Source organism: Papio anubis, chromosome 17 (assembly GCF_008728515.1).
Source record: "Papio anubis isolate 15944 chromosome 17, Panubis1.0, whole genome shotgun sequence".
Taxonomy (NCBI): Eukaryota; Metazoa; Chordata; class Mammalia; order Primates; family Cercopithecidae; genus Papio; species Papio anubis.
In genome coordinates, this window is record NC_044992.1 from 42,043,533 (window position 1) to 42,052,825 (window position 9,293).

At 54.8% G+C, this 9,293-nt stretch overlaps 1 protein-coding gene across 3 annotated transcripts in view; it reads right to left on the reverse strand.

The window, feature by feature from the left end:
- ABCC3 (ATP binding cassette subfamily C member 3) overlaps positions 1–9,068 on the reverse strand; it is a 55,473-nt gene extending 46,405 nt beyond the window's left edge. For all 3 annotated transcript variants that reach the window (XM_021929026.2, XM_021929025.2, XM_017950569.2), the window contains exon 1: positions 8,931–9,068. In XM_021929026.2, the coding sequence (XP_021784718.1) occupies positions 8,931–8,975 (45 nt within the window). In that variant the 5' untranslated portion in view covers positions 8,976–9,068. The remainder of the gene's footprint in view (positions 1–8,930) is intronic.
- Positions 9,069–9,293: the final 225 nt, after the last annotated feature.

A 9,293-nucleotide genomic window follows, 5' to 3' on the forward strand; every position in this document is an offset into this window, starting at 1 on the left:
ATCCCATTTCTCTGGGCCCAGCCGGAGCCTCACCTACACAGGGCCTCTCTGGGGCACCCCAGCCTCTGACCTTTGCTTGCTTTTCCCTGACAGCCAGTTAGGTGAGGAAAATAAAGACCCTTAATGTTTCTCTGGCATTTTATTACTGCACTTACCTAGTTGTTATCTGGATATTGTCTCAGAACAACTTCCACAGGCATATAGGAGGGGCACTGTTAGGCCCAGTGTACAAAAGAGAAACTACACCCACTTTGGCGACAAAGTTCAAGGATACCCGACAGTGTGTGGCCGGGACAGGCACCCAGGCTTTGTGATGCCACACAGGGCCATTGACTCACAAGGGAGTGTGCATGTTGAGGACAGGAGCCCAGGCGTGGGGACATGGTGGGAATCGCTGTGTGTGCTTGCAGGCCGGTGGCATGGCTCTGTAAGGCGGGTGGGGAGTGGCCACAGGAAGAACCCAACCCCGACATGGAGGATCCAGGATAACTTCTGTCACTTTTGAGCCGTGCAACAGTTGGTGAGCGCCTTCACGTCCTTGAACCTCAGTCTCCACCCATGAGTAATGGGAGCAATGACAGCATCCGGTCACCTCCCCACAGTGGGGAGAAGGTGGGGAGAATGAACAGCAAAGCACCTCGGTAGCAACGAGACAATACTCAGGGAAGCGGGGGATGGAGCCTGCAGCCGTCCGGCCCAGGTTTCAGTTTCACAGACACCCGCTCTGTGGCAACAACCAGGGGATCTTGGGGCTGTGAGAACTGGGTGGCTGCTTTGACCCTCAAGGGCATCCAGTCTGGGCTCCTTTCCTTGAGATAAGCATGTCCCGGCTGGGCAGAGCCCTCCCCAGGAGGCGGAGGCACCTGCCCACGCAGGCCCTCACCCCGGATTCCCTATCTGGTTCACTCCAGACCCTGAGCCAGGACATCTATGGGACATGTCATACACAACACATCCAGAACTGAACTCTTGGCCATCCTCGCCTCTCTAGCTTGCCTGGCCCGGGGATGGCGGCTCCTTCCTCCCGTCTCCCTTCCCAGGCCAGAATCCTTGCAGTTGCCCCTGATTCTTCTCTTTCTCTCACATCCCACATCCAGCCTCTCAGCAAACCCTGTCCACTCTACCTTCAAATTACAGGTTGAATGACATGACAGTGCCACATTCAACTGTTCTTTTTTTTTTTTTCCCCCACTGTAGCCTTGACCTCTTCGGCTGAAGCGATCCTCCTGCCTTAGCCTCTTGAGTAGCTGGGACTACAGGTATGTGCCACCAAGCACAGCTAATTTTTTTTATTTTTTTGTAGAGATGGGGTCCTACTATGTTGCTCAGACTGGTCTCGAACTTCTGGGCTCAAGTGATCCTCCTGCTTCGGCCTCCCAAAGTGCTGGGATTATAGGCATGAGTCACCGCACTTGGCCTTCACCTTGTGCACCCTGATAGACCCAGAATCGACCGCATCTCCCCACCTCTCCCCTCTGACTGCGCCAGCCCCAGTGGCTGCCATGCTGGTTCTCAAACCCTCCAGGCCTACTCCTGCCAGGGGCAGCAGCCCTATCCCTGGATATCCACACGCCTCATGCCCTCATCACCTGTGAGTTTTTGCACAGATCTCACCTTCTCCTGGAGGTCCACCTTGACCTTACTAATCAAAACTATAACTCACTACCCAACCCCCGACCTGTCCCTGCTCCCCATTCCTCTTAGCCTGTTCTATTTTCCCATAGCCCTTAGCCACCTTCTACCATACTATAGATGTGTGTCACTTATTTTATAATTTTTGGGGTTAAGTGATCCTCCTGCCTCGGCCTCCCAAAGTGCTGGGATTACAGGCATGAGCCACCACACCTGGCCTTTATGATATTTATTGTTTTACTGCCTCTTCCCACTAGAGTATATGCTCCACAAAGACAGATTCTTTTTTTTTTTTTTTTTTTTTTTGAGACAGAGTCTCGCTCTGCCGCCCAGGCTGGAGTGCAGTGGCGTGATCTTGGCTCACTGCAAGCTCCGCCTCCCGGGTTCATGCCATTCTCCTGCCTCAGCCTCCCGAGTAGCCGGGACTACAGGCGCCCGCCACCTCGCCCGGCTAGTTTTTTTGTATTTTTTAGTAGAGACGGGGTTTCACCGTGTCAGCCAGGATGGTCTCGATCTCCTGACCTCGTGATCCGCCCGTCTCGGCCTCCCAAAGTGCTGGGATTACAGGCTTGAGCCACCGCGCCTGGCCAAAGACAGATTCTTTAGCTCCGTACTCTGCAGTTGATGGTATTTCCTGCTGTTTAGAGCATTGCCTGGCACAGAGAAGGTACTCAATAACCATCTATTGAACAAAAGAATAAATAAACAAATGAATAGATAAATGGAGGGAGCCAACTCCAGCCCCAGCCTCTGCAGCTTCATGCCCAGGAACACAGCGTGTTCTCTCCCTGGTACCAACGCCACAGTTCTTGGCACCCAGGAGGGTCTCCAAGTCAAAGTTATGTGTAAAATGAAGGTGAGGACAGGGCCAGTGAAGGTTATTCCCTGGACCCCATCACACTCCCTGAATCCCTGCAGGGCAGGATGGACGATCCCTTCTCAAGGCTCTCCTCTCATTCCCACTCTGAAGAGCACTACTGGGAAATGAGAGCTGAGCCCACAGCCCCCTCCCCCGCCATCACCCACACAGTTTCCACAGCAACAACAGCTTCCTTAATAATGCGATTAAACAGCTGGATGGGGCTGATAAGGGGAAAGGTCCGGCATCCAGAATGGACCACGTGGCAGAGGCCTCCCTCATGGCAGACTTCATGGTCACTGAAGCTGAAATCACTGCAGACTCATACAGGCGGTAGGTGGGGGTGGGGACACTGGAGCCCTCTGCCCCAGCTTTGCCAGGGACTTCCCAAACCCTGGGGGCCCCAGGCCTGTTGACAGCCTCTGTCATAAGAAGAGTCATTACTTCCTTATTCCTGTGTGGCAGTAGAGGGGGAAGCCACCACTGTAGGACTGCTCCTGAAGTCCCAGATAGGGAACAGATGGACGGACAAAACCATTGACTCAGCAGCAATGAAGGCATGGAGAGAGCAAGGACACGCTCTGATCCCCACTCACTCTCACTCAGCCTTTGGAAGGCCTGGGGGCAGGGGCCAAAAACTGCCTGTGCTGTAATCCCAGCACTTTGGGAGGCCGAAGTGGATGGGTCCCCGGAGGTCAGGAGTTTGAGACCAGCCTGGCCAACATGGTGAAACCCTGTCTCTAGTAAAAATATAAAAAGATTATCTGGGCGTGGTGGCACATGCCTGTAATTCCAGCTACTCAGGAGACTGAGGCAGGATAATTGCTTGAACCTGGGAGGGGGAGGTTGCAGTGAGCTGAGATCATGCCACTATACTCCAGCCAGGGTGACAGAGCAAGACTCCTTTTCAAAAACAAAACACAACAAAACAAACAAACAAAAACTGGTTGTGCTGCGCCTGCTGGCCCCATGCAGGGATGGCTCACAGGCTCAACTGGCCGATCTGCTTCTGGAAGGGGCTTTGTTTCACTGAGCTCCTGCTGCGGGCCAGGATGATCATTTCACGCTCATGGCAGCTGACATCCAGGGCTGATGCTGGGATTAGATCCAGGAAGTCTCGTTCCAGGTCCCAGCTCCTTCACACGGGATTACAGTCTTTCCTGTACACCTGGTAGGGTTCCAGCATGGTATCCCACCCTGGGGATAGAACACTTGCACCCAGATCACCTTTCAGTCATGCAGCCCATTCTCATATCACCTGCTTTGTGCAATTCTTCTCACAGAGCTGAGGGGGCAGAGTGGCTAACACGTGGGTAGTGGCCTAGATGGGGTTCTGGGAGATCCTGGCTAGAAACCAGAATATCCAGTTAGGAGAAATCTGTCTGGGCGCAGTGGCTCACGCCTGTAATCCCAGCAATTTAGGAAATTGAGGTAGGCAGATGACCTGAGGTTAGGAGTTCGAAACCAGCCTGGCCATCATGGTGAAACCCTGTCTCTACTAAAAATAGAAAAATTAGCCGGGCATGGTGGTGTGCACCTGTAATCCCAGCTACTTGGGAGGCTGAGGCAGGAGAATTGCTTGAACCCGGGAGGTGGAGGTTGCAGTGAGCCGAGATTGTGCTACTGCACTCCAGCCTGGGCGACAGAGCGAGACTCCATCTTAAAAAAAAAAAAGGAGAAATCCAAGCCTAGAGTTAGGCTCTCATTTGCTGTCCCATCCTGCCCCCTGCCAGCCCCACCCACTGCACCCCAGTGCCAGAAACAGAAACAACTTCAGATCGGGGAGGGGAGGGGCCCAGCCACCCCAGCAATGGCACACCAGGTCTCATTTCACCCTCAACTCCCCAGGGATCCTGCCCCAGTGCGGAGGACTGAACACAGTCTGGGTGCTCTGGCCCTACCTCCAGGGTGGCTCAGCTGGTCGTCCCTGCCAGGACCTTCCTCCCTGGAAGCTTGCCCAGTGTTTCAGGACCATTTCCCTGTCTGGGGGGGCCACAGGCAGGCTTGGCAAAGCTCCCTCTTGAATGCCATTTCCCTGACTCACTTTCTTCCCCATATCTCTGGCCCTTAGAGACCCAGGCCCAGGTGACGTGGGGGAACAGCAGGATTGAGGAGAAGCCAGCCTGGGGTCACAAGCAATGAAACACTGTAGCCAGAAGCCAAGAGCTCGGAGGTCGAAGCCACCCAGCATGGGGTTCGCTTGTAGCAGCTAAGATGGAGGAAAGCAGCCCGGGAGCCCTGGCCTTGCAGGGAGGACTGGGTTCCTGAGGGAGGGTGAGCTATGGTGTCTGCTCAGTGGAGGAGTGTCTACCTCCCACTCAGCTTCCCCGTGGATGTGCAGGTCACTGTCTTCATTTGAGAGTCAAAATACATTGGCATAGGAGCCTTGCCCATTACTCATACATTTTGGTGGCTGCCTACTAGAAGGCAGAGGAGACCCTGATACCCAGGAGCTCTAAACTTTGAAGGGCCTTAATCATGCATGGCCTTGGCCCCCAAGCCCAAGGTTCATCCTTCCAAAATTGGGCAACTCCAGACCTGAAGTAGGCCCCAGAGCCCACCTCAGTTCTGCTGGAGCCCAGAGAAGGGGAGTCATTTGACACCCAAAGTCACACAGCTGGTGAATAGCAGAATTGGGGCTAGCTAAAACAGAGCAGGAGACACAGGCAGCTGAGCCTCCAAGGGACCAGGGATCTGCCCCTCCCTAGGATGGGTAAACAGCTAAGGGAACAATGAGGTCACCTTCCCTATGTGGGCCTGACCAAGGGGAGACCAATAGGCCTCTACCAAGCGCTGCTTCTAAGTAAACTCCATACGGAGAGCAGGAAGAGAGCTAGGGAAGGAGGAGTCCAGAAATCTCAGAGGAGGAACCAATGAATCCCCACTGGCCACATCTTCCCTCTTCCCAGCCACAGAATCTCAGGACCCCACCTTCTTTCCTGGCTTGAATCCTCTCTCCAGCATCCCACCAAGTAGTCGCTAACCATGTCCTTACATACTCCCCAGTGACGGGGAGCTCACTACTTCTCAGGCAGTCCGTGCCATCTTTGGATGACTTTCATGGTCAGGATCTTCAGTTTTCTAAGCTTCCTGGGGCCGTCAGATCAAGGCTAATTCTGCCTGTTTACCTGGGGGGTAAATAGCTCCAGGCCCTTCCTCCACATACTCCCTTCACCACCCAGGTGCTCCCCAACCTCTGAGATTCAGAACAGAGAGGAATCCTGCAGGCAGAGGCCAGCACAGCACAGCAAAGGGACCCCACCTCCTCCCTTGTTCTGAGGCACCTCTGGCCTCCCGAATAGTGAGGTGGTTTAATTACACAGTTGACTCTTTTGGAATTTATTTCCACAGAAACTCCCAAGGCACATTCAGGGAAGTTGGTAACCTGCTTCAAAGTCGATACAGGTGAGAAAGAGAGGGATTCATACAAATCATTCACCTGGCAGCTGGTGTGTGAGTACACACATGTGTATACATCTGTCCCAAGGGCATGGTCCTCTCCAGTCTCCTACCCTCAGATTGAGCCAGGAACAGCCCCCAGCTCCCCAGCAAACAGCTGAAATGGGAGCCACTGGCCCAACAGCCCTGCCAGCTCTTTCCCTGCAGGTCTTCCCACGTCTGACACTCCTTTCTAACCCCATTTTTCTTTCTCCTCCCTCTTCTGGGGAATGTCAGGACTTGCCACCCATAGAAAGCTTCTTAGTTCTTAAAATCATTCCACATTCCCTATCTCATTTGATCAGAAAAATCTTGTGAGGTGGGTAGGAGGTGGGTTAATTCCCATTCCACTGGTGGAGAGACTGAGGCTATAAGGATAAGCTACTGAGCATCTTGGTAGATTAAACGAGCGGCCCAGAGGGGCCTGAACACCCCACCCCCTCCTTGCATTTTCACTCCCGGTTCAAGTACTTCCGGGCTGCCCTGAACCACTTCTCACAAAGTGGGTCACCCACGGGCCCCTAAGGTAAAGGTTCAGAGGGAGTTGTGCCTGAACAATATGCCATGCAAATGAGATGCAACACAGCACATCACAAATGAACAGCCCCGAACTCCAGGCCTTTTTTGAAACTGGACTGTGGCAGAGGTTCCAGCTTCCAGCGTGGACTGTCTCTCCTTTCGGCTGTGCAAACCCTGTCATTCCCTCAGAGGTAGAGCTGGGAGCCTCCCTTCTCTCTCCACACTCCTCCCCCAGTCACCAGCCACACTGGGTGTGGCCTAGAACAGGTTTCAGGAGCCAGAAGAGAATGTGAAAGACGTTTAGAGATTGGGGTGGGAAGGGGGGTGGTCAGTTTGCCATTTAAGGTATCCAAGCAGAGATCTCACGAGGGCTTCATAATGTAGATGAGCTGACTCCCACGGAGCCTGCATCCTCAGAGGAGGTGTGTATCGCTCACGAGCATCAAGGAGAAGTGCAGGGGCCAGAGGGCCCAGAGGCTCAAAGGCGCACAGTCAGGCAATGGCAAGGCTGTAACCACAGCCCCGGAGTCCTGTTTCCCAGCCCCGCACTCTGTCTTTGATTGTCCTGGGATATTCACTCCCTTGGCCTCAGTTTCCCCAGCTCTACCCTGAGGGATTGGACTCACTGCTTCAAACTCACAAGCTCCCACTTTCTTGGACTCCACAATCCCATGTTAAGGTAGAGCCAGAGGATGTCTGAACATGGGACAAAAAGGGAGTCCTGAATTTCCCAACTCCGTGTTCCAGGAGACCTGTCTCTGTGGAGTCCTAAGCTCTCAGGGTTCAGGTGGCTACCCAGGAACAATAATCCCTTGTGCCTGAAGTTTGGGCACAACCACCCTCTTGATTTTCTGCTTGGCATTCCAGGCCACAAACCTGCCATGGCCATATCAGCCTGGCCCCATGGGCAGTGAAAGGAAGTGTGCACGTGAGGCAAAGGCACAACCTCTGGACCTTGGCGGCAAGTGGCCTGTCAATGCTGAATAATAGATGAAGTTCCTGTGGGACTGGGAAAGAAGGGCAGTGACAGAGAAGTTGCACCATCTCAGATTAACCTTTGGGTCACCCACAGAAAAAGAGAGAATCCCAAAAACGCCTTTTGACAGTTTTTTTTTTAACCTCCATTGCCCCAAGTTTCAAAAACTCCATATAACGCCTTCAGCCCATCCTAAACACAGCCCAAGAGCATGGGTCCAGACTTATACACCTATGCACACACGAGCACAGCACGAACTCTTGGGTAACACCCCACGTGCCTGTGTGTATGCATACACACATACAGGGCGCATATGTACAAATACTTAAAATAGGAAAAAGACTTAGAGATTGGGATTCACAGGCCCTGGACACCCCTTGAATGACCACAGAGAAGCCCCTTTAATCTGAGCTCCCTCTGTAAAACGGAGAGCACATGATCACTTGCCTCATAGAGGCAAGTAGGTTTGAAAGCTGGTAAGAAAGCTCCTGGGCTGTATGCACTTAACTCACCTGAACTGTGCTGGAGGCTGGAGTCAGCAGGCTGAAAAGCAGCTTGTCTTAGAAAGGGATTTGGAGTGAGAGTCACAAAAGGCCTGATTTTCTTTTCTTTTCTTATTCATTTATTTTTTTACAGACAGGGTCTCGCTCTTTCGCCCAGGCCACAGTGCAGTGGTGTGATCATAGCTCACTGTAATCTAAAACTCCTGGGTTCAAGTGATCCTCCCACCTCTGCCTCCCAAAGGGTGGGATTACAGGCGTGAACCACTGCACCTGGCCTCTAGCCTGTTTTTCTATCCCAGCTCTGCCTTCATTGAACTGGGTAACTTTGGGCAAGTCTCTTCCTCTCTCTGGACCTCCCTTTCTCCATCTGTAAACGAAGGGAGTTGGACTACAGGAATCCTGACACCCTGTACCTGTCTCCAGACCGGGGTCTGCTTCTCCTTTCTGAGTCCAGGGCGGTGAGGATGGCCTGCTCTCGGACCTCAGTCTTACCCAGAGAAAATAAAGTGGCAGGAAAGCTTCCTAAGAAGGGTGGGACACTGCACAACCAGCCTCCCAAAACATCTGGTTGAGCAGGTGCTCGGGATGCCCTGGGGCATCCAGGCGGGCAACCGAGTCCTAGTCTGGGGCAGATGCTGAGGGAGGACCCTCCACCACGAACGCGCGCCTGATTGCGAAACGCCCGTTCCTCACCCGACAGAGGGGCTGGGGTGGAGCCGAGTCACCCAGCCACGCACTGTGCCTCACTTTCCCGGGCTCCTCAGTGCTGCAGCCGGGAAGGGAAGAGCAGGGCAGGTCCCGGACCCTGCGTGGGACCCAGCTCCGGGCGGCGCCGCCAACCTCCCTCCCGCCCCCACCGCCCCCTCCCGGGCGCCCAGTCTGTCTCAGGGGCTCCGTCCCGGGATACCTGCCGGCCTCGCGGGAAGGCAGGCGGCGAGGACCGGGCGAAGCCGGCCAACCCCGACCCCCGCGCGGTGACCCCGGAGCCCCCCCCGCGCCTTACCCAGAACTTGGAGCCGAGCTCCCCGGAACCGCACAGGGTGTCCATGGGGCCAAGGCGCGGCAGCGAGGAAGGCGAGCGCGGTCCGACCCAGCGGCGGGCAGAGCGGGCGCCGGAGCCGCCTCCGCCCTCCGCACCCCGCGCTCCGCCCGGGCCCGCCCCGCCGAGCCCTACCCCAGTGCCTCTGGGTCCAGTCTCCCTGCCCCCGTCCCGCGGGTTGCGACAGCGCCTCCCTGGGAGGGACTTTGGGGCAGAGGTGGGGGGGCCTTGGCACGGCGACAGCTCCTGCGAGCGGTCCCCGGGCCATGCCAGGGGGATGTCCCTCTGAATACCGAGGCTGACAATCCTGGAGTAGAGTCTATTTCC